Genomic DNA, 26,467 nt, shown 5'->3' with positions numbered 1-26,467 from the left:
AGACCTTCCGGGGGGGGGGGGAGTCCTCTGCGCAGGCGCCATGCGACCGCGGAGCTTTCTGGGAAAAGATGGATGCTCATGACCTGTTTCGCCGGCTCGGCGCGGGGGCCAAATTCGACGTGAGACGCTTCTCGGCGGACGCTGCCCGATTCAAGGTACTGTGTGCAAGGCGTCAAAAGCCCGAGTAACTGAAAAGGGGCAGGTGCCGGAGAAGGAACTGGCTGCTGGGGGAGCCGGCACTCGGAGACCCCGTGGCCTGGCTGTGGGGCATTTTCCCTCCCTTGGCGTTCAGCTTACTGCAGCTTTCTGAATGAACTCTTTTTCCCATCGTTCTGTAGACTTTGTTGGGTCTAGCAAGGAAACGTTTCCTCCCGGCCTCCTGAGTTTATTCAAAGCACAGTTAGAATCCTACTTTCAGAAGTTATCTTTTCTCCGAAACTGTTGGAGAAGAATTTGAAAAACAGTAACAACCCCAAACGGAGAGAACAGATGATTTCACTGTAGTCTCTCCAGGTTTGTCCTGGCATGCGTGTGCCTTTAGTGGGCATGTTTTTTTTTTATTCCCGCAACTTCATGGCGTGTTAAGTAACCAATGAGAAGAGCGATTTAGAAATGGGAGATCTTACATAGGGAAGTAGTGAGTGGTAAATCGGGAGTAGTTAGGGCCCAATTGTGGAAAATCTTGAATATCAAAATTTCTTGGTTATTGGGACTAGGGACATTTGGGTGTGTGTGCAACACGTGTGTTTCTTCTTTCTCTGTCTGACGGCATAGCGTAGTTGTTAAGTGTTTGAACTCTGGAACCAGATTATTCAGGTTCAAATCCTGGGTCTGCCAGTTACTAGTTTTGAGACCTTGGTCAAGTTACTTAACCTCTTAATGCCTCGATTTTCTCATCTGTGATATTGCTATTTACCTCGTTAGGGTTGTTGAAGGAAGAAGGAATTTAATGTATCTAAACATGCTTAGAAATCTGCCTGACAGCATGTAAGTATTATGCTTATAAGTGTTAGTTGCTATTATGATTATTATTATTTTATAAGGTCAGAAAAGGTATCATCTTGGATTCCATTTGCCCAAACACACACTTAGCTCAAACAAATATTTGGTGAAAGATAAAAAAGATGGGGAGTCATTGTACCCACACCCTTACTGCCAACACTGCTAGGGTGAAAACAGTGCCAGTCTGTCTATAGATTTCATTTGAAATTTTCTGGGTTTTAGATAGGAAAAAGGAAATATGACTTTGATTCTTCGGAGGTGCTACAGGGACTGGACTTTTTTGGAAACAAGAAGTCTGTTCCAGGTGAGTGTGAAGCATCAAGAACTCATCAGGAGCTACAAGATGAAGAGAAAAATGAAGAGAGCCTAACTGAAAGGAAGAGGGAGCAGAACAAGAAAAAGAGGAAGAAGATGACTTCAGGTTAGTGCTTGATGTATGTTTTTTTTCTTTTTTTTGTCAATTACAAAAATTATGCAAGCTTATGATTATACCTCAGACAGTATACAGCTATTTGTCAGTTGATGGCATTCAGGTTGTTTCCAGGTATTTGTGATTACAAATATTGCTACAATAAGATACCTGTACATATATCTTTTTGTACAGGTGCTGTATTTCTGTAATTAGCATCCTAAACGTGAATTCACTAGGTGAAAGGGCATGCACACTTCTTTCTTTGAACAGATGCAAAATGACTTCCCACAGCCATGTCAATGCTGGATACTGTTGGTCTTAACTTTTTTAGCCAATCTCACGAGTGAAACTTTTTTAATTTGTATTTTCTTTTTTTTTTTTTTAATTTATTTAATTTATTTATTTTTGACTGCATTGAATCTTTGTTGCTGAGCACAGGCTTTCTCTAGTTGCGGCGAGCAGGGGCTGCTCTTCGTTGCAGTGCGTAAGCTTCTCATTGGGTAGCTTCTCTTGTTGCAGAGCACGGACTCTAGGCTCGTGGGCTTCAGTAGTTGTGGCTCGCAGGCTCTAGAGCGCAGGCTCAGTAGTTGTGGTGCATGAGCATGAGTTGCTCCACAGCATGTGGGATCTTCCCAGACCAGGGCTCGAACTTGTGTCCCCTGCATTGGCAGGCGGATTCTTAACCGTTGCGCCACCAGGGAAGCCCTGTATTTTCTGTATTTTCTTGATAACTGGTGAGGTTGAACATCTTTTCATAGGCTTTGTTGGATATTTACATTTCAAGTTTTGTGACTTTTTTGTTTTTACACTTTGCCTGTTTTTCACAAGGTTTTTTTCTGTACTCAACAATAGGGGTATTTACCTTTTTTCTTTGTCTATTACATCTATTAAGTTTCCTAGCCATTTTACCTTTTTAATAAACTAAATACACATGGTTTTAAAAAGTTATACAATGGTGAAAAGTAAATTTTCTTTCCACTATTTTGTCTCTAGTCCCCTATTTCTCCAGAGGCAACCACTGTTAATCAGTTTCTTAGGTATTTTCCTAGAGATATTCTATTCACATGTATTTATACCTCGCTTAAAAAACGTGAATGATAGTGTGCTCTGTATGCTGTTCTGTTCTGAACCTTCCCTACCCCTACTCCTTTTATAAAAAACAATATATCTTGGAGATTGTTTGGAATGAGTAGGAAGTGCACTGCCTTGTTCATTTTAACATAGCATAGAATCCCATTGTACATTCTGTAACTGATTTAACAAGTTCCTATGTGATGGGCATTTAGTTTGTTTCCTCACTTTTGCTGTTACAGTTTGCAATAAATGTTTTACTTTGTGTGTATGTGTGGGTATATCTGTCTGATAAATTCTTAGAAGTGGAATTTCATAGTTAACAAGTCATGTTACTTTCCTGGCTACAAGGAAGTTTAATAAAGCCTTACACCGAGATGAATTGAAAAAAGACCTGACACCAGCTTAGGTTGCCCTGTTTTCCTGGGCAACCAGAAACACCCAGATCTATGTCCTATAACCATTTAGCAACAGGTGTGGATAGACATATATATAGTTTTAATTGGAAAATTCAAGATCTTGTGGATGAGTAATGATTCAGATCTATTAATGCCAACTGTCTCATAAAAGGGAGCAAAATTTTATTTTTTTAAAAAGTCTTTCCAAAAAAAGAAGTCATTCCAATTGGTGATGCCCACCAGCGATGTACGAGAGTTTTCTTTTTATATTAATTTGCCTCCTCATGCAGTATTGCACCTTTTTCCTGTTAATATTGTTCATCTGTGTCTCTTTTTAATTTGTTAGGCCTTATATATATTAAGGAAATTAGCTCTATTCTAGCATACTATGTATACAGATATGTTTTCTAGTTTGTTCCTTGTCACTTATCATCTTTATTTATTTATTGCCATTTTATGTGTTAAATTTATCTTTTCCTTTATGGTTTTTTGGTTTTGTTTTTGCATTCTAAGCATTAAGCTTATTTTAAAAAAATTCTCCCATGTTTACTTATTTGTGGTTTCATTTTGTTATATTGAAATCTTTGACACTCTGGGATTTTATTTGGTATAAGGAATGAATGAGGAACTAATTAATTTTTTTCCAGATGGCTAGCTAATTGTCCTAATATATTGATATTACATCTTCTCCCCGTTGGATTTAAATACAACTTTTATTGTAACTTATTTCCCATATATATTTGGGTCTTTTGACTCTATTCTATTTCATTGATTTCTAATTCTGTATTCCTACACCAGTACCAGCTTGTGTTAATTAATGTGGCCTTACTTTATAAATTCCAATAGAGTGGTATGGCATACTCTTTTTATTGATTGGGCAACTGGATATTTTCTCCCTAAAGTGATCTATAGAGTCAGTGCAAACCCAGTTAAAACTCTAGTAGGCTTTTTTGGTAGAAATTGAAAAGGATTTTTTTTTTAAATAAACATGCAGTTACCACGTGACCCACCTATTCCACTCCTAGAATTTACCCAAGAGAAAGGAAAATGTATGTCCTCACAAAGACTTGTACACAGGTGTTCATAGTGGCTTTATATGTAATAGCCAAAAACTGGAAATGACTCAAATGTCCTTCAACAAGTGGAGGATAGACAAATTGTATATCCATACAATGGAATACTACTTGTAAATAAAAAGTTAAAATTATTGATACATGCTCCAACATGGATGAATCTCAAAATAACTATCCTGAGTGAAAGAAACCATACTAAATTTATTAAATACTATATGATTCCATTCATATAAAATTCCAGGGAAAAAAAAGCTAATTAATCAACAGTGACAGAAAACAGGGGACTTCCCTGGTGGTCCAGTGGTTAAGACTGTGCTTCCACTGCAGGGAGCACGGGTTCAATCCCTGGTCAGGGAACTAAGATCCCACATGCTGTGCAGCACGGCCAAAAAAAAAAAAGAAAGAAAGAATACAGGTTTTTACCTAGGGTTGGACAGATGCATTATAAGGGGCCACAAGGAAATTTTGGGAAGTGATGGAAATAGTCTTAAATGTGGTGATGGTTTAACAGGTGTATACATAATGTCAAAATGCCTCAAATTGTATACTTTAAATATATGCAGTTTATTGTGTTGGTTGTACATCGGTGAAGTTGAAAAAATTTAAAAGAAATTCCAGAAGTAGTCTTTGCTCATTACTCTTCTTAGAATTTTTTAGATATTCGTACATATTTATTTTCCCATGTAAACTTTAAAGTCAGCTCCTCCAGTTACCAAAACAATCCTATTATTACTTTTCATTGAACTAGTGTTATTTATAGATTTAGTGAGAATTGCTCTCTTTATAATATTGAGTAGTCCTTAAGTATTGTGTTTATTGCTATTATAAGTGAAATCTTTTCTTGCATCATATTTATTTTCTAGCTGGTTGTGGATATAGAAAAGCTGGCTGCCTCATTGACATCTCTTATTGTTTAAATAGTTTTTGAATTAATCCCTTATTGTTTTCAAGTGTACGTTTAGGTACATATTACAAAGCTGAAATAACTAAAAAGAAAAAAAAGGGAAGAGAGTGAGCTTCAGAGCTCTGATTTTACCAACACACAACTTGCTTCTCCTTTCCCATTTTATTTATTTATTTATTTTTATTTTTGGCTGCCTCGGGTCTTTGTTGCTGCGCGCGGGCTTTTCTCTAGTTGCGGTGAGCAGGGGCTACTCTTCGTTGCAGTTTGCGGGCTTCTCATTGGGTGGCTTCTCTTGTTGCAGAGCACAGGCTCTAGGCGCGCGGGCTTCAGTAGTTGTGGCTCTCAGGCTCAGTAGTTGTGGCTCGCGGGCTCTAGAGCACAGGCTCAGTAGTTGTGGCGCATGGGCTTAGTTGCTCTGCGGCATGTGGGATCTTTCCGGACCAGGGCTCGAACCCATGTCCCCTGCCCTGGCAGGCGGATTCTTAACCACTGCACCACCAGGGAAGTCCCTCTCCTTTCCCAATTTTTATACCTCCTATTACTTTCTTTCATCCAGTTACAACTACTAGTACTTTTTCTTTTGTTTAGTGGAAGGTATGGCCTGTTTGTGCCACCTAAGAATGTTGCACTTAAAATCTTTTAATTTTTAAAAAATATATTTTAGAAATTACTTCTCAAGAAGTTTCTACTATACAGTGGATATCATCTGTGGAAGCAAAGATTGAAGATAAAAAAGTTAAAAGAGAAAATAAACTAACGTCAGGAAAGTTGGAGCAGCTCAGAAAAGAAAAGGTTAGAAAAATGTCTTCATCCAATTGTTTTTCTGGCCTAATGACTTTTTCGCTATCCTTGGGTTATTCTGTTGGTAAAAGCGAGTATGGTTTTGTTAAGATAGAAGATTACTTACATTAGGTTAGATTTTACTTTAATGGAAACTTCAAGCAAAGTAGTATTTGTGCTGTGGCTAAAATTTTTAAAGTTTGAAATTCTTGAAAGTATCTTGAAATCTTGAAACTTAGGTCAAAATTGATGATGTGTTTAGAATTAAATTTTTAAAATTTCTTATTCCCTTTTGATAAACATAAAATTGGCCCCCTTTCTCCTTTATGTTAAGCTCACACTGGTTTAGAAGGATTTCCTCTGACAGGGATTTGAGAGTTAGAATTCTTAAGAAACCTATTTTATAACTTGAGACTAGGAGGAGTAGAATTCAGAAGAAACAACAAATATGCCATTGTCGCGTTTGCTGCGCTCCTGTCATATTGCAGATGGAGAGTATTGTTCAGCTCATTTAGTAATCCCAAATCTAGAATTTCGCTGTCTGGATCAGAGAATGGGAAAACAAAAAAAAATCAACATCACTGGATTCTGCTTTTGGCACTCAGTCTTAATAAGTAGAGTTTAGGGTAGATCATTAAAAAGCATTGGCACTTGTATGCTAAGTGCCATATAAAGACAATAGATTGATTCAGTGCCTGCCTTCTAGAAGTTTACATAAGATTGTGACTGTGACAGTAGCACATTAATATGAATAACACATTATTCATGGCATTGACACATTAATATGAGGAAAGTGTGGATAGATAGGTTTCATTGTTATGAAGGTCTTCCTTCTATGAAAGGGCACAAATTATACCTAATATCTGTATCTTGTAGGGATTGGAATTTAACCAGAAAGTTTCATATGCTACTAAAGCTTATCCCAGAAACTGTTACTGTTGCTTTACAACATCTGACAATGTATTTGACCACATTCATGGCGACTCCTTTATTTCACTTTTCAGATAAACTTCTTCCGGAATAAACATAAAATTCATGTCCAAGGAACTGATCTTCCTGACCCAATTGCTACATTTCAGCAACTTGACCAGGAATTTAAAATCAATTCTCGACTGCTTCAGAACATTCTAGATGCAGGCTTCCAGATACCTACACCAATCCAAATGCAAGCCATTCCAGTTATGCTGCATGTGAGTATGAAGGCCTATAAGTGAGTATGCGTGCGTGTGTATGTGTGTGTGTGTTCATTCTCTTTCCTCTGTCTTTGAAATGTGTATGTGTGTTCATTCTCTTTCCTGTGTCTTTGAAATCTTCCTTTCTGCCTTATCTCCCCTTGTTGAAATCCTACCCTTGCTTTCAAGGTCCATCTCTAATACCTGTGCCTCCATAAGATTTGTCTTGATCACTACTGCTAGATGTGATCTTTTTCCTTTACCAACAGTTTCCCCTACCACCCAGTTCTCCATGTGTTTTCTTTTTCTTGCAACATTTGTCTTACACTTTACACTACTATGTATTTGCACTAATTATATTCATCTTTTCCATTTAACTAAGAGTGTTAATCTTCTGAGGATAGGGACTGTGTTCTGTTTTTTCATCCGTGGTTTAGTTTATAATATTCGAGAACTATTTCAGAAATACAGAATTCTTGTACACAACCTGACTTTGTTTTTATCCCAGTACTTTTTATTATTGAAGTCTATTTAAGTGCCCAAAAAATGCATAGATTTCAAGTACACAGTTCAGTGAGTTTCAACAGTGCATACCCTATGTAACCATCAACTCAGTGAAGATGCGTAACATTTCTGTCACTCCAAACAGTTCTCTCATACCCCTTCCATTCAGTCCTCACCTGACCCCCGCCCAGAGGTAAGCACTTTTCTGGTTTCTATTGCCATGTTTTAGTTTTGCCTCTTATAGAATCATATAAGTGGAATCATTCATTATTTACTCTTTTTGGTTTCTTTCACTCTAATACTGTTTTTGAGATTCCTCCATGTTGCATATATCAGTAGTTTGTTACTGAGTAGTATTCTGTTGTATGACTATACCATAATTTGTTTATGTGTTGTTGATAGAGGTATGAGTTAACTTAGATTTTTGGAAATTAAGTTTTTCTGAGGTTTCTTTTTATAGTGGTGAGAGCTGACTTTTTTCCCCAACATAACCAAGATGGCCTTCAGTTCTAGTAACCAGAGGATATGAGTTCCCTCTCTCCTCATCCATACTAATCCTTTTCATTTTCTTTGGGAACTGAAATAAGAATATGTTTGAATGATGTTGTTGACTGACATTATAGTAAATTTGCTTTTAGTTTTCATTTAAGGTTGTTTCTGTAGTGACCTTAACTTAAAGCTTTAAAAATCACAGTGACCAAAAAAAAAAATCACAGTGACTTTTTGAAGATTGTCACCTATAAATGACTCTGTCACTCAGGTTTTCACCACTTTTTATTTCTTACTTTTAGCCATTCTGTTACTTATTAAAACCTTCCTTAAGGATGGAGCAATGCAGATATCAGGTCAAAAAGTTGGTTTTGTAATTTTGCTTTGATAAAGAGATTTAGGGGAAAGAAAAATTGAAATAATGGAAATAAGGTTGTGATCATCTTTGGGTTTTAGTTATCTACTTTCTTCACCCAGTTCAAATGAACCTTAGTAATAATGCTCAGAAACTACTGGGGCAGTTGTAGCAGGGGTGGGTAGAAAAGCAAATATGGGAGAAGTTAGAAGAGTGATGGGAATGTGAGTGTTTGGATTTATTATGTATAATTTTGTTATTTTTATCGCTGGTAGCATTATTTGACTGGGCTCTGAAAAATTTATGTACTCTTCCTTGTACTTAATATACTCTGTTTTTAGGGTCGAGAACTTCTGGCTTCTGCTCCTACTGGATCTGGAAAGACTTTGGCTTTTAGCATTCCTGTTTTAATGCAGCTGAAACAACCCACAAACAAAGGCTTCAGAGCCCTGATTATATCACCAACACGAGAACTTGCCAGCCAGGTATGACTTGTAGTTTCTGAAGAGGTTGTGTTTGTGTTTGTCAGTCATCTTTCTTATTTGAGGGTAATAGAAAGGTCCAAAATAGTAAGGCCTGTGTCTTTCTCATCACGTATTCTGTTCAAAGCACACTTCTCTGTATCTTACTGCATATGGGCAAGTCTTTTAAGTCTTTTCAGTTTTATAAAATATGTTGTTCTTAACATTTATACTTTGGTATATGCTCTAAGATCCTTGAAGTTGGAAGGCTACTATAATATATAGTTCCCCACTAAAACTTTTTTTCCTCACCTAGAAAAATGAAACCTCATCTCAGTTTTTCAGAAAGTAAAACTATACGATGATCCACTCCACCCTCCCAATGTGCTTAATATAAAATACATGCCAAGTATGAAATAGTTTTATAACAGTACTGTATTGTACAAACAAATGTAACAGAATGGAAGAGTTTTGGTTTTATCTCTTGGAACTAGTTTACTAGACCGGAAGAAACTACTGCATCTTACTTGGTATTGACGTTCCAAAATGCTGAGATTCCAGGTTAATGTACAGATTACTATGGGCTTAATTTCAGATATTCATGGGTTGATACTAGATTTATTTTGTTAATAATGAAAAAGAGACTATACATCTTATCCAAGTATTTTAGCAGCTAATGTTTTTATCATTTTCTGATTTAGATTCACCGAGAGTTAGTAAAAATATCTGAGGGAACAGGATTCAGGATACACATGATCCACAAAGCAGCAGTTGCAGCCAAGAAATTTGGACCTAAATCATCTAAGAAATTTGGTAAGGGGTTCATGCTTGAGATATAAGGGATTTGGAAATTACAAGTATCCTAATTGCTACCTAGAAGTTCTTAAAGTGTAGTTAGTTTGATTTTTAGAAAAGCTAAAAGAGATCTCCTCCTTATCCCCACCCAGTAGTTATATAAATATATACCAGTGGTTCTCAACCAGAGGTGATTCTGCCCTTCACCCCCACCTCACCCTCTACCCCAGGGATACTTGGCAATATCTGAAGACATTTTAAGTCATCACAGCTGGGGAGAGGTGCTACTAGTATAGGGACAGAGCCAGGGATGCTGTTAAACATCCTACAACGCACAGGTCAGCCTCCTACAACAAGGAGTTGTCTGAACCAAAATGTCAGTAGTGCTGAGGTTGAGAATCCCTGCTTATTCTATTGATTTTTAATCTGCCATGGAAATATTCTGCAGGTAAGATTGGTTTACATCCCTACTCTTAGATCAGCCAGAGAATCTGTTTTACTTGTCTTTTATCTTGAGCTTCTGAGTAAAATTGCATTTAAGGAAAAGTATTTTCCTGAAAAACAAACAAATGTTTGATAAGCAAACTGGTAGATTATAGTATTCTTGCCTCTTAGAAGCTGAGAAGGCAGATCAAATAAAAGGAGGGTAAGGATGTAGTAGTTTGTGCTATGATGGATTAAAAAAATATGTATATTAGCTTATTGTGTTGTTGGTGTAGTGCATATAACCACTTCTCCCCACCTGAGGTTATTAACAGAAATTCAGGAGACTTAATCCCTAATTCAAGAGGGATGAATGTTGTTTTTGCAATTTGTACCATTTATTTTTCCTTATAGATATTCTTGTGACTACTCCAAATCGACTAATCTATTTATTAAAGCAAGATCCTCCAGGAATAGACTTAACAAGGTACGTTACTTTAATAATGTCTTTTATGTGTGTTTTTCATTAAATGGGTTATATTTTGTCCTCAACTACTTGTATTATTGCTCTTTGGAGCTTGCTATGTTGGTGCTGAGGAAAATGGTTTTCATTAAACTCATAGAAAAGTAACTATCCTGGTCTGGAAGAAAGTTAACAGATTCCGATAAGCAGTTAGTACAGAATTCCCCTAGAAATTTTCACATCTTTCAGCAATGGTGATGGTGTTCATAAGGTTTATCTGAGCTGCTGTCATGGCCAATGGAACCTCATATCTTTGGGGCTAATGGAATAGGTTCATTAATTTATGTTTATCTTGTTTTTACCTTTTTCTTGCTTATTTTTCTTATACCTTTTTCTGGTATGATACATAGATCTGAGAAGCATCATTGTGGTTTGACTTCTTCATGTGTTCCCACAGGTAGTGAAGCATCTTGGATATTTCAGTTCAATACCCACAAGTTTTTTTTTTTTATTTCTTAGTGTTGAATGGCTGGTAGTTGATGAATCAGATAAACTGTTTGAAGATGGCAAAACTGGGTTCAGAGACCAGCTGGCTTCCATTTTCTTGGCCTGCACATCCCACAAGGTCAAAAGAGCTATGTTCAGTGCAACTTTTGCCTATGATGTTGAGCAGTGGTGCAGACTCAACTTGGATAATGTCATTACTGTTTCCATTGGAGCAAGGTAATTGTTCTTCCACATTATCCCACTCATTTTTAAAAAAAAAAAGTCATTATTTTAGACTAAAAGAGATAGGTTGTGTGGCCTAAGATTGATAAAAAGAGTTTGACTGAAAGAAATATATTCTTTAAAGTCAAGATTGATTAAGGATTTTCTATTTTAGAATAATCCAAAGGGAGATTCTCATATTGTCATTTTAATATTCCTATCCTCATGCGTTTAGTTGGTTTTTCCAATCCACAAAGTATGACACGAGCTCTGTGGCCGCCCAAAGGATTTAATCTCATTGATGGCTTAACAAAGTAGGGCCACAGAGAAGGAAGCTGATGTTACTGAGCCACTTGATTTATAATTGCTTTTTAAAAATATTTTGGGGAGCATTTATGCTAAATGGTAGAGAAAAGTCTTATGAAATTATGATACTGCCACTTGATATACTATAATGCAACGTGTGAAATGGTCAGAGTGAAGACTGTAGCTATATGAAAAAGTGCTTGCAATACCATGTTAAGTAAAAAAGAAGCCAAATGAAACAGTAAAGAATATCCTCTCTACTTTCAACAAAAAACTCCTGTGTATAAAAAGAAAAATAGAACAAATTAACCATAAACATAATGATAAAGGCAGATAACAGAATGGAAAAAGTATTTATACATGGTATAGAGTGTTAATAAAACCTAAAGATACCTCACCCCAACTGTTTGTCAATAAGTAAACCTTTGCTAACCATTAAGAAAAAAATTTAGGCATATGTAACAACCCCCTTTAAAATGTTCTCATTTTACCCAATAATTTTACTTTTAGAAAGATTTTGTAAGTAATTAGACACATGAAAATTTATGACTAGAACACAACAAAATGTCAAAGTTTATTCTAAAATGGTAGAATTGTGGGTAATTTATTTGTTTTTGTCTTTATTTTTTTTAATTTTCTTGAGATAACATTTTTATAATCATAACAAAACATTCAAAGACCTAAATAGAAATTTCTCCAAAGACATCTAGATGGCCAATAGGCACATGAAAAGATGCTCAACGTCACTAATTATTAGAGAAATGCAAATCAAAAGTACAATGAGGTATCACCTCACACCAGTCAGAATGGCCATCATCAAAAAGTCTACAAAGAATAAATGCTAAGAGAAACTAACACAACATTGTAAATCAACTATACACCAATAAAAATTTTTAAAAGAAAAAAGAATAAATGCTGGAGAGGGTGTGGAGAAAGGGAACCCTCTTACATTGTTGGTGGGAATGTAAATTCGTGCAGCCACTATGGAAAATAGTATGGAGGTTCCTTGAAAAACTAAAAACAGAATTACCATATGATCCAGCAATCTCAACTCCTGGGCATATATGCAGAGAAAACTATAATTCGAAAAGATACATGCACCCCAGTGTTCGTAGCAGCACTATTTACAATAGCCAAGACATGGAGGCAACCTAAATGTCCATTGAGAGATGATGGGTAAAGAAGATGTGGTGTACACACACACTCAAACACACACACACACAGGAGTATTACTCAGTCATAAAAAAGAATGAAATAATGCCATTTGCAGCAACATGGATGGACCCAGAGATTATCATACTAAGTGAAGTAAGTCAGACAGAGAAAGACAAATATCATATGATATCACTTATATGTGGAATCTAAAAAATGATACAAATGAACCTATTTACAATGCAGAAACAGACTTACAGACATAGAAAACAAAGTTACGATTACCAAAGGGGAAAGGCAGAGGTGGGGATAAATTAGGAGTTTGGGATTAGCAGATACAAACTACTGTATATAAAATAGATAAACAACAAGGTCCTACTCTATAGCACATGGAACTATATTCAGTATCTTGTAATAAACTATAATGGAAAAGAATCTGAAAAATAATATATACACACACACACACACACACACACACACACACACACACACACACACACACACACACACACACACACACACACATATAACTGAATCACTTTGCCGTACACCTGAAACTAATATAACATTGTAAATCAACTATACTTGGATTGAAAAATTTAAAAAAAGAATGAACAAAACATTTAAAAATAACAACTGTCTTTAAGTTAAAATATAAATAATTAGGTACTTATATTGACAGTGGAAAAAGGTCATTCTGTTGGAGTTGTGTGTAAATTTTTTCATTTATTTAGAATTAAAGGGGGGAAACAAAAATCAGCTCTTGCAAACTACAAGGGATGTTTTCTTCTTAGGAATTCTGCAGTAGAGACTGTAGAACAAGAGCTTCTCTTCGTTGGGTCTGAGACTGGAAAACTTCTGGCCATGAGAGAACTTGTTAAAAAGGTATATTTGGACTACATTCTTGAGCTTTGTTAATGTTCACCAAGCCTCGTATTACTAGGTGTAATATTACTAGCAATTACTTGTATTACTAGCCTTGGAAGACGGATTTATTATGAACACTTAACTTCCTGGCAGACCCTTGACTGGGGCTCTGCTGGGTCTCCCGCCTCCTGCTGGCAGTTTTGGGGGTCTCTCTGTCCCAGCTTCTCCCTGCCCACATCCTAACTCCCATCCAGAACTGGCTGCAGGGCCCCCAGCTCTCCTCCCTGTCCCCAGGTAGGGTGGTCAGTGCTGTGGCCTGGGTCCCTGAGCTGTATGCTATTGAGGGGGTCCTGCCGCAGGATTTCTGGGTGGGCCCCCCTCCGTGCCCTGGCTGTTTCCATATTTCAGCTGAAATAAAAGGTTTTAGAAAGTTTTAAACAAAAATAAAAGGGAGGCTGAGCGCTATTCCTGCGTCATATTTAGTAATCCAGTGGTAAATCGGTAAGAAGCACATTGGAGCAACTCTTGTCTCGAAGGGGAGAGGCTCTCCTCTCAGAATATATTAAGATTTCTGTTCCCAGCTCTGGGTAGGCCAAGAAAAGACCTACCTGCTGCCCTGAATGCCTCCTTTTTCCACACCAGCCAGCACACTGCTGGTTCTGTTCCAGACCACCACAGTAAAGCCAATGTCACAATAAAGTGAGTCACAGGAATTTTCTGGTTTCCCAGTGTATAGAAAAGTTATGTTTACACTATATTGTAGTCTGTTAAGTGTGCAATAGCATTATGTCTAAAAAACAATGTACCTACCTTAACTTAAAAATACTTTATTGCTGGGGCTTCCCTGGTGGCACAGTGGTTAAGAACCTGCCTGCCAATGCAGGGGACACGGGTTCGAGCCCTGGTCCAGGAAGATGCCACATGCCGCGGAGCAAATAAGCCTGTGCGCCACAACTACTGAGCCTGCGCTCTAGAGCCTGCGAGCCACAACTACTGAAGCTCGCACGCCTAGAGCCCGTGCTCTGCCACAAGAGAAGCCACCGCAATGAGAAGCCCGCACACCACAACCAAGAGTAGCCCCCGCTCGCAGCAACTAGAGGAAGCCTGTACACAGCAACGAAGACCCAATGCAGCCAAAGATAAATGAATAAAATAAATAAATCTATTAAAAAAACATAAAAGGTTACTGTTAAATGTCCTCCATTTATAAAAAAGAAAAAAATACTTTATTGCTGAAAATGCTAACCATCACCTGAGCCTTCACTGAGTCATAGCAGTAACATTAAAGATCACTCACTGATCATAGATCACAACAGCAAATATAATAATAATGAAGAAGTTTGAAATATTGCAAGAATTACCAAAATGTGATACAGAGACGTGAAGTGAGCAAATGCTGTTGGAAAAATATGGTGCCGATAGACTTGCTTGAGCATTGAGTCGCCACAAACCTTCAATTCGTAAAAAACACAGTATCTGCAAAGTGCAGTTAAACAAAGTATGCCTGTATATATCTGCCCCTGAATCTCCCCCCATCACTCTGCTGGTTTCTTAGAGAACTGGGGCATTAATGAATAGGACACTAGAGTGGGGTTTTTTGTTTTATTAATGAGTTAATAGAAATGTAGTACTTACAATAGTGCTTGGCACATAATAAATGCTATTATGTGCATGTTTTACTAATGTTCTTAAGGATATCATTTGGCAATAGGAAATTTAAGGTTTTCACAGATACTCAAATGGAATTATACACCAGAGATTTTTAGCCATGTATAAACTTCAGGAGTTCTGTGAACCTTCTGAAATTATATATAATTTATATGTAAATTAAATTACATACACGGAGCCCGTGCTCTACAACAGGAGAAGCCACCACAATGAGAAGACCACGCACCGCAATGAAGAGTAGCCCCCTCTCACTGCAACTAGAGAAAGCCTGCACGCAGCAACGAAGACCCAACGCAGACAAAAATAAATAAATAAATTAAATAAATTTATTTTTTAAAAAATGACAGCTATTACATTTTAAGAAGAAACAAAAATGTTCTGAAGCACAAGCAATCAGATGATTATTTCAAAGAGTGGGCATCCACTGCTGTAGAAAGATGAAGGGGAATTAATTAGACAAGATTATTGGAATTAGCAAGATGGAGAGCCTGTACTCCACAACAAGAGAAAGAACCCATTGTAGAGAATGGATGGTGAGGAAGACAAGAGGCAGACTTGGACCTCTGGTCTAAGAAATTTGTCAATTTCTAAATTAAAATGAACCAAAATCATATGAAATACTGCAGTTATATTCTTGATTATGGATTATGTATGCTTTCTTTTAGGGTTTCAATCCACCTGTTCTTGTTTTTGTTCAGTCCATTGAAAGGGCTAAAGAACTTTTTCATGAGCTCATATATGAAGGTATTAATGTGGATGTTATTCATGCAGACAGAACTCAGCAACAGGTAAAGTCAAATGCATACTTTCAAAGCAATAAAGAACAACTAAATTTTTTTTAATTGGCATTCAATTTATGAAGTACTTGTTTTCCATTCCTAGCGTGGTACTAAAACATTTAATGTATGTTCTGTTAACCAGAGAGATAACACAGTCCATAGCTTCAGAGCAGGAAAAATCTGGGTTCTTATTTGTACAGCCTTGCTAGCCAGAGGGATCGATTTTAAAGGTGTGAACTTGGTCATCAACTATGACTTTCCAACCAGCTCAGTGGAATATATCCACAGGATAGGTGAGTCGTGTGCCCCACCCCTCTCTCTACTCACCTCTCTTAGCACCACTACCAGTCCCTTCAACATGCTCAAGTTTTTAGTGCTGTGAAAATCCAGTGACTTGTATATGTGATTCTTGAATGTCCCATTCCGCCCAAAAGTAGGGGTTTTTTTAATGGTCTGATTTCTCTTAGGTCGAACTGGAAGAGCCGGGCATAAAGGAAAAGCTGTTACATTTTTCACTGAAGATGATAAACCATTATTAAGAAGGTAAATTAGGAGAAAAAACTTAGCATTAAGTTGGCAAAATTGATTCATTATTCTCATACACAGTTAACGGATAATTACAAAATGGCTGTGTCCCAAATTCTGTTACGATACTAGTCAAACAAATCTTAGCCATGAAAAAAAGAAAAATGATCAGAGGGCCTCGTTTTTGCCCTTCCATTGTTAGATTTTGGAAATATTCACAATGGAATATTCATTAAGTTTCAGACTCACGGGCTTCCCTGGTGGCACAGTGGTTATCTGTGCCAATCTGCCTGCCAATGCAGGGGACACGGGTTCGAGCCCTGGTCCAGGAAGATCCCACATGCCACGGAGCAACTAAGCCTGTGTGCCACAACTACTGAGCCTGTGCTCTAGAGCCTGCGCACCACAACTACTGAGCCCACGTGCCACAACTACTGAAGCCTGCGCACCTAGAGCCTGTACTCCACAAGAGAAGCCACCTTAATGAGAGGCCTGTGCACAACGAAGAGTAGCCCCCACTCGCTGCAACTAAAAAGAGCCCGCGCGCAGCAACGAAGACCCAATGCAGGCAAAAAATAATTCATTAATTAAAAAAAAAAAGTTTCAGGCTCACAGAATTCTCCCAATAGCCATCACTTGATATTACTCAAAATGTAATATTAAGGTTTTTGGATTAGTGAATAGTTTAAAGTTAACCCCTGAGTCTCTTATAGCCCAGTCAAAATGATCTCTTAGCATGGGTGCATTCTTCCCATTACTCTTAGGGGCAGCTGGAGTTTTATGTTTAGTCCCAGGATCACCTGTCATAGAGGAAAAACTGTTTTAGTAACACACTCTAATATTCAGTTGTAGCCCCTTGAAGCCTGGGTAACCTATGATAGATACACTTTTAGAATCTTATCTTAATTTAGCCCATCGTCATAGATTTTAATATAGAAGCTGAGTTTCCTACATTTGGGCTGCCTACAGAAATTTTAGGCTGATGATAATTGGCAACAGTTCATATTTCTAACAAATGGAGTTGAGTTGTGGATGTAGACGGTTTGTACTTTATTCTGTTTATCAGTTTTGGTGAAGATTTTGCTTCATGCCTTCTGAGCCTTGGCTCTGTCAGCCTTGATTTTGCTGTGATCAGACTTTCACGTGTGGTGTGTAGGGGAGTACATTCCAACAGCCTAGATTCACCTGAGTTCTCAGCGACTCCAAGCATATGCATCTGATGACCCCCATATCAGTGCAACTGTGTACCTCAGTTTTCCATCTGGGAAATGGGGATAATAATAGTATTTACTACAAAGGGTTGTAAGGATTGATAAGTTACTACAGTAAGTCCCCTACATACAAACAAGTTCCGTTCTGAGAGTGTGTTCATTAAGTCCAATTTGTTCCTAAGTCCAACAAAGTTAGCCTAGGTACCCAACTAACACAACCGGCTATATAGTACATACTGTAATAGGTTTATAATAGTTTTCACACAAATAATACATAAAAAACAAACCCCAAAATAAAACATTTTTAATCTTACAGTACAGTACCTTGAAAAGTATAGTAGTACAGTACAACAGCTGGCGCTTCTTAGCAGTACCAGCTACATCACCGCTGCTTTTATGCTTGCTTCCGGACATCCTGGGCTTGAAACAAAGATACTGTACTACCGTATACAGTACTGTACAGTAAAGTACACAAAAGCACAACCACTTGTAGAGGATGTATGCATATGACAATGTACGCCAGACGTGAACTAATTTACATGATTGGGCATGCGAACGCATGTTTACATCTTTGAAAGTTCAAAACTTGAAGGTTCATGTGTAGGGGACTTACTGTATACATGAGAAGCTTGAGACCATGTCAAGCTTTATCATTTAATAAATTTAAGTGTGACTCTGACTTTAGTCAGTGTCTCATCCAAGACTGGGCTTAGTAGCTTTTTAGGGCTTGTTAAATATTCAGTAGAAACAGCTGCTATCTAAAATTTTCATCAAGACATTGATTTCAGTCCAGCAGACCGTTCTCTCAGTAATCCAGTATGACTGCATCTGGTAATAATTGGTAATAATTTATCAGAACACTTTACTGGATTACTTTTTTGTTTGTGTAGTTTTAGTTCCTCTTGTGTTGTGCAGAGGGTTTATGTACATAAACATCAGTTTGACAAGATACAAATTTACGTTTATGGGTACCTTTTTCAGTGTTGCCAATGTTATCCAGCAGGCCGGATGTCCTGTCCCAGAATACATAAAAGGTTTCCAAAAACTACTAAGGTACAATCTTGAATTTACCTGGAGCTTCTCTCTCTCTCTCTCTTTGCATATATATTCTTGATTTCACACTCTTATACATTATAGTTCTAATAATACTACTATTTTTAGAACATTTTAAGATTAAAAATTTTCCTTTTAAATATTTGTGAATACTGTCTGTTCTTTCCCTGCCAGTTTTTCATCCTTGAAATTTTAAGTATTCAGATTTTTAAAGTATTATTCAACGTGAGTGAAATATGCTGAGATTTTGTTCTAATTCATTAAACTGGTAAAAAGCAGTTAATTGGCCAAAATCAAACCCTGTTTGATTTTGTTAGCACAAGATGTAAGAGTGACACACGACATATTTTAATCATAATCAGTGCCTTTTTAAAAAGGCACTGTTAGTTTGTTAGCACAAGATATAAGAGTGACACACGACATATTTTAATCATAATCAGTGCCTTTTAAAAAACTGGTTGAATTTATCATCCCTTTGGGTTACCTCTCTAGATGCTGTTAGGTAACCTAGTATATTAAAGTGGATACAGTGGTGTCACTGTAAACCTGTAAGTGGATGAAGGAAACGAATTTTTTGAACCAAAGAACCAAAACTAGTTTTAGCTCTTTTAAATTAAGTTGCACTTAATTCAGTTCTTTCTTTGTAACTTTCAGTAAACAAAAGAAAAAGATGATTAAGAAGCCTTTGGAAAGGGAGAGCATTAGTACAACTCCAAAATATTTCTTAGAAAAAGCTAAGGATAAACGGTAAGTATATGGTAAAAGTTACTGTTTGATTCTAGCATATTCTTATAACGTAAGCATTATTTTTCCTTAGGATAGATTTTTAGAAGTAGAATTTGATAGGTCTACAGTCCATTATAGAATGTAATAAAAGTAATATATCGTAGGTTGCCTGTGATTTGGAAACTTGGATAATTCAATCTTGGAATTTTTCTTTATCTGTATATTAATGATCTGTTTTTCTCCATCCTTGAAAATATGATGTCAATTCAGTATGAATTAGAATTGCACTGTCCACCATCTCCACACAGCCTGCATCTGGGCACACTACTGAGGCCAGTAGCTAGGACTGCTGACTCACATTGATGGAGTCTTCCTTCAAGCTCCATATTCTGGGCAGGATTTCAGTAGGATCTTGGGCTTATGCTGAAGCACATTGTAACACCTCTGAACAGTATGACTTGGGTAAATTTGTAGTCATTTAGCTGAGTTTCTGAGAATTTTAAAGCATAGATTTTTTTTTTTTTAGCATACACACAGGACTACCTTTTTTGCCTATTACTGCCAGGAAACTGCATGGTTTCATAGGGGTGGGCTAAAATATTCTGCACAGTACTATTCTTTCCACTATTTAAGGAAAAATGACACTCTTCAAAGTCTATCAGTACCAATTAATATATAACATATATAAAATGTAGGCATTTACCAAGTACTTACTGTCCACCTTCAGTCTTACTACATATATAATATGTAGTAAGGTGTATGAATGGATGTAAAATGAGACCCCTTTCCTGAAGTTAGGGAAAGGAGATTAATATACATGAAAAAAATTAGAGAATAATTTTTAAATAAAACAAGTTTAGAGAAGGGAAAAAATCATTATGGATTGGTGTAGTTACAGAAAGTTTCAAGGAAGTAGAATTATGTTCAAGGATAGGTAAAATTTAGGCATGTAGAAGGAACAAGGTGAACCCAGGCGAGAAAACTGGCCTGCACTTTCCTTCTGAGTGAAAGAGTCTGCCTGACATTTTGTATTGATTGTGGGAAATAATGTTCAGCCCCAGTACATAGACTGTACAGAGTGTCCCAAAGGGTTTGGTGGTTTTAAGCTTTAATAACTTGGGAAGAATAAATGTTGCAACCTTACAAAACTACATCATTTGAAAGATTATTTTAATTTAACTTGTACTTATTCAGTTTTGTGCGTTCTTAATACTTTTTTTTTTTTTTTCTTAATACATTTTAATTTTTATTCTTTGTGGCAACAGTTCCTGGGTGACAGACCAGTGGATTGGTAGAGAAGGTTGCCCTGCTTGGTCACCTTATCTGTCTCATTAGACTTTTTCTTGTGGTGGGCTGCTGCAGAATTGTTGCGTACACATCAGAACCTCATTCTTTGGGTGATCTTAAAGCTAGGATTGGAAATGCAATCCTTTCAGGCACTGAGCAGCAGCTGATAAAAGTTTTTACAAAGGTCGAAAATTGACTAGAGCATAAGATCATGGCTGTGTTGAACAGTAATAATAAAATCGATATTTTAAATGATGACACTTTAATTGCTGATTTTTGTAAGTTTGTAGCTTTTATGATCTGAGGTTATTAAAACTTAAAGCTGCGCTAAGACTTTGAGGACACCTGGTATAAACCTTGTCACTAGCCCTCTGCTTAAGATGCTTTGGTTCTCTCTCTATTTTCTTCACATTTAAAGGCCATACTTCTTAACATAGCATACAAACAAGACCTGATCTGAATCTAGCTTACCTTTCCACTGTAGATGTTGCTTTAATGATCCTACCCACACCTGTGGCCTCAGCTCTATGCTGATAAATCTTAAGTCCATATCTTCAAGCCCAGCTTCCCAACTGAGCTATAAACCTGAAGCCTGTTGCCTAGTGGATGTCACTTCAGGCACTGCAAACTCAAACTGGTGTAGTAGGGCGTAGGGGAGATTGGATTTGGAGCCAGAATAACTGGCTCTAAGAACACCTTTTCCTGTGTGATTTTGGACAGGTCACTTCACCTCTCTAAGCCTCTTTCCCCCTATATATAATGGAAATAGTTATATAAATAATACCAGCTCTGCCACTCAGGGTTGGTGGAGGATTAAATGAATTGATATACATCTAAGAACTTTGCATTACTATACTGTAGTATGTAAATATTGATTATTTTCTCAAAACTTTTTTTCCTTTTCCTGTTAACAGTTAGTTGATGGCATTCACCATTCACCAAATTCTAAAATCAGACTGTCATGTCTAAAATTTTTACCAGTGTCACGTCTAATATTTATTACCAGTGTGTGATGATCAGCAAGTTACTTAACCACTCTACCTCATTTTCCACATCTGTAAAATGAGGATAATAATAGAATCTTCTTCGTAAGTTAGGAAGACTTTCTGAGTTGATACATATAAATGACTTATAAATAGTATCTGGCATTTAATCAGTGTGAACTCTTATTAATTCAGGATCAGAATCTGTCTTTTATACCATGTTGTAGTGTAGTTTACTGTGGTGTTTCTGTCTTACTTAGGTGGATGTGGTTTTCTAAAGGGCAAAGACACATCTTTGTATTCCTAGTGCCTCATATACTTGATTATACAGGAGGTTTCAGTAAATGTTTATTAAACTGGTAGAGTTTTGGAAAGTACATATATCTAAAATTTCTAATTTTAACTTTCCTTTCATTGTCACAGGAAAAAGGTCACTGGTCAGAACAGCAAAAAGAAAGTAACTCCTGAGGACAAAAGTTAAAAACAGACTTCTAAAAAGACTATATCACAAATGTGATTTTATGATTCCAGCATGAATGTTGTTTTCATGGAACACATTGTCTTATAATCACCTGTACCAAACATTTGAAATCAACCACAAGAACATGGGACTAGTGAAAAATGATCCTGAACTATCTGTGCATCATGTCAAGTTTCAATTCATAGGTGATTTTTTAAATGATCATATAATGGAAGAAACATTCATTGACATTCATGTGGTTTGAATCCAGAGCGATGCTTCTTACAGAAGAACAAAAGTTTATGCTAAAAATGACAACACCCAAATGTGGTGAACTGGATTTTTCCCTTCAAGTGTGAAGGAGGGTGTCACGTATGCTGTGGAGAGGCATTTGGAACCACATTGCGAAGTAAAGTCTTGAGATTGAATGCCCCTTCCCACCCTCTTTTTTTTTTTTTTTTGGGTGGACAAGAAGCAGCACGGGCTGTCTACCAAGAATAAACCTCCTGCTCTCTTTATTTCACTGTTTCTTCATTTGTTGATGGCCTTTTGTGATACGAGCCACAACAAGATGCCTTTTATATGGCTGGTTATTCAAGTTCACTAGGATTTTAAATTCTTTGATCTATACATAAATATCTTTTACCTCATCCCTATCGTAGCTCAGACCTTATCTTCATAATGTTGCAGCTGTAAGATTATGGTCAGCTTCTCCCTTTCTTACTTCTTTTCCATCATTTAACCATGTTCTTTCCTGTCTCTTTCCATCTGAGATGACTTTGCTCGAAAAGTGAAAAACATTTTATCCTGATAAGGAAGAATGTTCCTTTTACTTGATCCACCTCTGGCTTCGTTCTCTTACAGCTTATCTTTCCTAAGGCTTTATGGCCCTTCATCCAGATAGTATGCAGGTCTCTGCCAAAGGTAAAGGATTATGATTATACAGTGATAGAGACTATTCACTCTTAGCAGATTTTCCTCAGTTGCTAGTTTTGTACAGTGGAATAAAAAATCGACTTCATACATGTAAGGTACTTGGAATGGTGCCTGACATGAATGTTAGTTATCAGTACTGTAATACTATAATATAGATAACCTTTTCTCAGCAACATTTGACTTAAACTTATTTATTTCCTGTATTCTCAGTCTTTTATTCTAGAGTCAGGATGGGTAGACTGCAACTTAAATATTTTAGATGAGACAAAAATTGTTCATCTTCAGAATTTATGTAAATGGAGACCTGTTGCTACAAGGTGCAAGAAATACTTACAAGCCTGTGATTTTTTTGTTCTTGCAAACAGAGCCTTGACTCAAAATGTATTCTGGAAGTGGGTATACTGGTGCCACCCATTTGCCAGTTGTTTTAAGTTCTTTAATTTCTCAGAGGTTCAGTTTGTTTGTGAAATTGAGGGTAACACCGACTATGTCTCAAGATTAGAAGTACCTAGCACTGTGCCTGACGCATCATAACTTCACAAAATATATTCCTTAACCAAATGTTATATATTTGGTTAGGAATACAAGTCTTGGTAACACAGTCCCTGCCCTTACAGTGTAGTGGGCACAAAGTAAAGGAACAAATAGTGCGGTAGATGCCGTGTTAGACATAAGGCCACAATGCTGAATCATCACAGGACAGCGTCTAACCTGGACTGGAAATATTGTGGAACGCTGACATCCTGAGTCATGTGGTCTATGATCTTTGAAATACTCCCTTCATTTGACTTTATTTCCTCTTTTTTTTTTTTTTAAGTATTTTCTCCTGTGCAATCACCCATCCTTAAAAGTGGCTACATAAGCCTGTATCATCTTGATTTGTCAATGGATTAATACTGAATTTAGTTACATATCAGTTTATGTCCATTGGAACATCTGCTACACAGTTCCATCTAAAGAAGGGGAGGAATGAAGTTAGTGGACAATTATGGGGGAAAAAAGCATAATTAAATAGCTGGCTCTAGCTGAAATGAGCAAAGACTTTGAAGTCAAACACCTTGGATTTTGATCCTGGTCCTGCTGTTTTGCAGCTGTTTGTTCTGGGTAAATTACTACTTCTTTTAACCTTGATTTTCTTATCTGTGAAATGCCAATACTAGCTCTTAGGGACACAGGATTTGAAAAAATACAGTAAATTTCTTGACCAGTGATTGTGCCCAATAAACAATAACTATTATTACAAATTGTTTCCCAGTAAAAGCCCTGAGGCAAGAGTAAAAGATAAAGCTAATTATAATCCGTTACTTGCTAGTAAGGAAACTCCACTTGAGGGCTTGAGAAAGTTTACATTCAACTTTTATATTTACCTACAGTAGTTTGATTAGGAAAAAAAAAATCACGGTGAAAATATGCCCAGGAAGGTTCGGAGCAATGAACTTTTCCAAGCACCACTGTTTTGGCCCTGATTGTAAGTATAGGGAAAACGGGGATTACCAGGCGGCTAAACACCGGCTTTTAGGGTGGGTACCAAAAGGAAGTTGCCGAGTTCCTGGGAAAAAGTAGAGCTCATCACTAATCGGCGCTGTGAAGCTATCAAAGGGGCATTCAAGATCCATCTATTCTTTGTGTAAAGAGTAACAATAAAAGAACACCCGTGTACCCACCATCCAGGTTAAAAAACAGGACTCGGTGTACTCTTTTCACTAAGCAAGACGATGGTTTTTCAAACGGAGGAACGATGACGCCTTGCCGCTCGGCGGCCAGCTGGGTTCTCCACAGAGCCTTGCCTGAGAATGAATCAACTCCCCTGGAGCCGGGCCCAGACCACCCCACCAGCACCTGAACTAGAATTGCACCCGTAGGGCCCTCAGCTGTGGCCGGGTCACGTGACGAGGGAGCGCAGCTCCTCCCCCGGACGCGAAGGGTCACGTGGGCGCGCGGCCCCGCCCCGTCGCCCAGGCCGCGGCGAGGTGGGGTCCTGCGTTTGCCCCGGAAGTGGCTGTCGGGAGCTGACAGCTGCTGGGAAGGTGGCGGCGGAGGCGGCGGCGGCGGGCCCGGAGCAAGATGGCGCTGCGGCCGGGAACGGGAGCTGGCGGCGGCGGGGCCGCGGGACCTGGCGCGGGGGCTGCCGGGGGAGGCAGGTGGGTGTGAAGACCTGGGCCGGGACGCGCCTCGCAGACGCAGAGCAGACCCGGCACCGGCGACGGGTGGTCGGCCGTTATGGCGGTTTTCGCCCGCGCCGACCCCTTTTCCCTCGGAACTGCGCTGCGGGAGGAGGGTCGTCCTCCGGGAACCTAGGCCGAAGGGGTGGATGGAGCCCGGGCGCTCGACTCTTGTCCTGCAGGCTCGGGGGCACTGGCTGCTGAGGCTGAGCGGGGAGGAGAGGGGGAGGAGGTGAGTGTCCCATCAGTGCGGCTGCCACCCGGCTGGGTGGATAAAGGAGGAACCCCGACGCCTCGCTTCTAGCCCGACTGGATCTGAAGCGACCGGAGACTTCCTTTTCCCAGGGCTTGACCAGGGAGGGGTCTGAAAAATCTGTTCACAGAGCTGCACAAGTGTTTCCAAGGTGTGTGTGTGTGTGTGCACTCTTTTTTTCAGTGTTGTGTCCTTTTTATTTTTTCCTTAACACACCAGAAACAGCAGGAAAATCTGAAGACCTTTGAATTAGTATATAGAGCTCTTGTAGAGGTAGTTTTAACACCTGTCTTCTTACTAAAAAACAATTCACTGTTAAACAGCACGTACGCAGTTATCAAAACAAAGCTTCCAGACTTTTACTTAGTCCTTAAACAAATTTGCTCTCTGTCAATTCCAGCTACTAATCGCCAGTGGCTCTCATATCTAGAACAATAAAAGAGATGAATTTGCAACCTGACAAGTTCATCATTTGAGGAAATATTTGATTCTGGGAAGTTTTCATCCCACTTCTGTAATGACCTAGTCTGACTTTGTTTTGCTAGCCAACCCAAGGTTCATACACATTTGGAGATAATTTAGCTTTTTATCTTCAGCATCCTAAATTATTTTTGGAAAACAAAGTGTTAGTTTTTTTTTTTAATGCAGTGTTTTATTTTGGAGTCATGAACGCCACAGTGTGAAGCCTTTAAAATCCTCACGTCCTGCAGGTGCTTGTATATGCGCGAGGAAAATAGAGCAGTCACTGTTCGCCTGTGTGCAACTGCATTTTTCACTTTCTCTTTTTCACATCTTTCTCTCTAGATTTAAAACTGTTTTCTTTCTCTTTTGTTTTCTGATTTCCACTGTTTCATTAGAGTTTTTCATGAATACTTGATATAAGTCAGTTTCTGGCTAGAGAAGACAAATATGTAATAATCTCTCTTTTCTGAATGTGACAACAGTTTCTAAAATGTTCTTGAGTGGCATTAATTTGACCAAGCTTATGATGAATTATGGCACCAAGTTCTGGGGAAATATAAACTTAAAAGAATTTGGCATTCTAGGTACGGGTTTTGGGGGGTTTTGCTGTTGTTTTGGTTTGGGGTT

General features: G+C 38.0%; 2 protein-coding genes across 28 annotated transcripts in view; both read left to right on the top strand.

Moving 5' to 3' along the window:
* Nucleotides 1-22,545, top strand: DDX52 (DExD-box helicase 52). Of its 2 annotated transcripts, XM_082373949.1 has the most exons (15): nucleotides 1-155; nucleotides 1,225-1,423; nucleotides 5,525-5,652; nucleotides 6,645-6,830; nucleotides 8,502-8,645; nucleotides 9,323-9,434; nucleotides 10,254-10,326; nucleotides 10,822-11,025; nucleotides 13,263-13,353; nucleotides 15,669-15,791; nucleotides 15,925-16,075; nucleotides 16,250-16,325; nucleotides 18,500-18,571; nucleotides 19,226-19,318; nucleotides 21,991-22,545. In XM_082373949.1, exons 1-15 carry the CDS (start codon nucleotides 69-71, stop codon nucleotides 22,046-22,048), a joined length of 1,797 nt encoding a protein of 598 aa, XP_082230075.1. In that variant the 5' UTR covers nucleotides 1-68; the 3' UTR covers nucleotides 22,049-22,545. The 2 variants fall into 2 exon arrangements, with proteins under 2 accessions (XP_082230075.1, XP_082230076.1); XM_082373950.1 differs by lacking the exon at nucleotides 18,500-18,571.
* A 2,409-nt stretch (nucleotides 22,546-24,954) lies between these two features.
* The window catches only part of SYNRG (synergin gamma), a 92,768-nt gene continuing 91,255 nt past the window's right edge, over nucleotides 24,955-26,467 (top strand). For 24 of the 26 annotated variants that reach the window (XM_082373912.1, XM_082373907.1, XM_082373902.1 and 21 more), the window contains exon 1: nucleotides 24,955-25,104. In XM_082373912.1, coding sequence (XP_082230038.1) covers nucleotides 25,028-25,104 — 77 coding nt within the window. In that variant the 5' untranslated portion in view covers nucleotides 24,955-25,027. Of the gene's footprint in view, nucleotides 25,105-25,130; nucleotides 25,530-26,467 lie in introns of those variants that run through there. The other 2 variants (XM_082373917.1, XM_082373915.1) reach the window with 1 other exon arrangement.

This window comes from Balaenoptera borealis (assembly GCF_965194805.1).
Source record: "Balaenoptera borealis genome assembly, chromosome: 20".
NCBI lineage: Eukaryota > Metazoa > Chordata > Mammalia > Artiodactyla > Balaenopteridae > Balaenoptera > Balaenoptera borealis.
Note: the sequence above shows the minus strand (reverse complement) of the source record. Positions and strands in the feature narration are given on the sequence as shown.

Coding starts and splice junctions, on each gene's coding strand:
- DDX52 (XM_082373949.1), top strand. CDS start 69: ATGGATGCTCATGACCTGTTTCGCCGGCTCGGCGCGGGGGCCAAATTC. Junction 6,831..8,501: donor CCATTCCAGTTATGCTGCAT/GTGAGTATGAAG, acceptor CTCTGTTTTTAG/GGTCGAGAACTTCTGGCTTC. Junction 10,327..10,821: donor CCAGGAATAGACTTAACAAG/GTACGTTACTTT, acceptor TTTATTTCTTAG/TGTTGAATGGCTGGTAGTTG.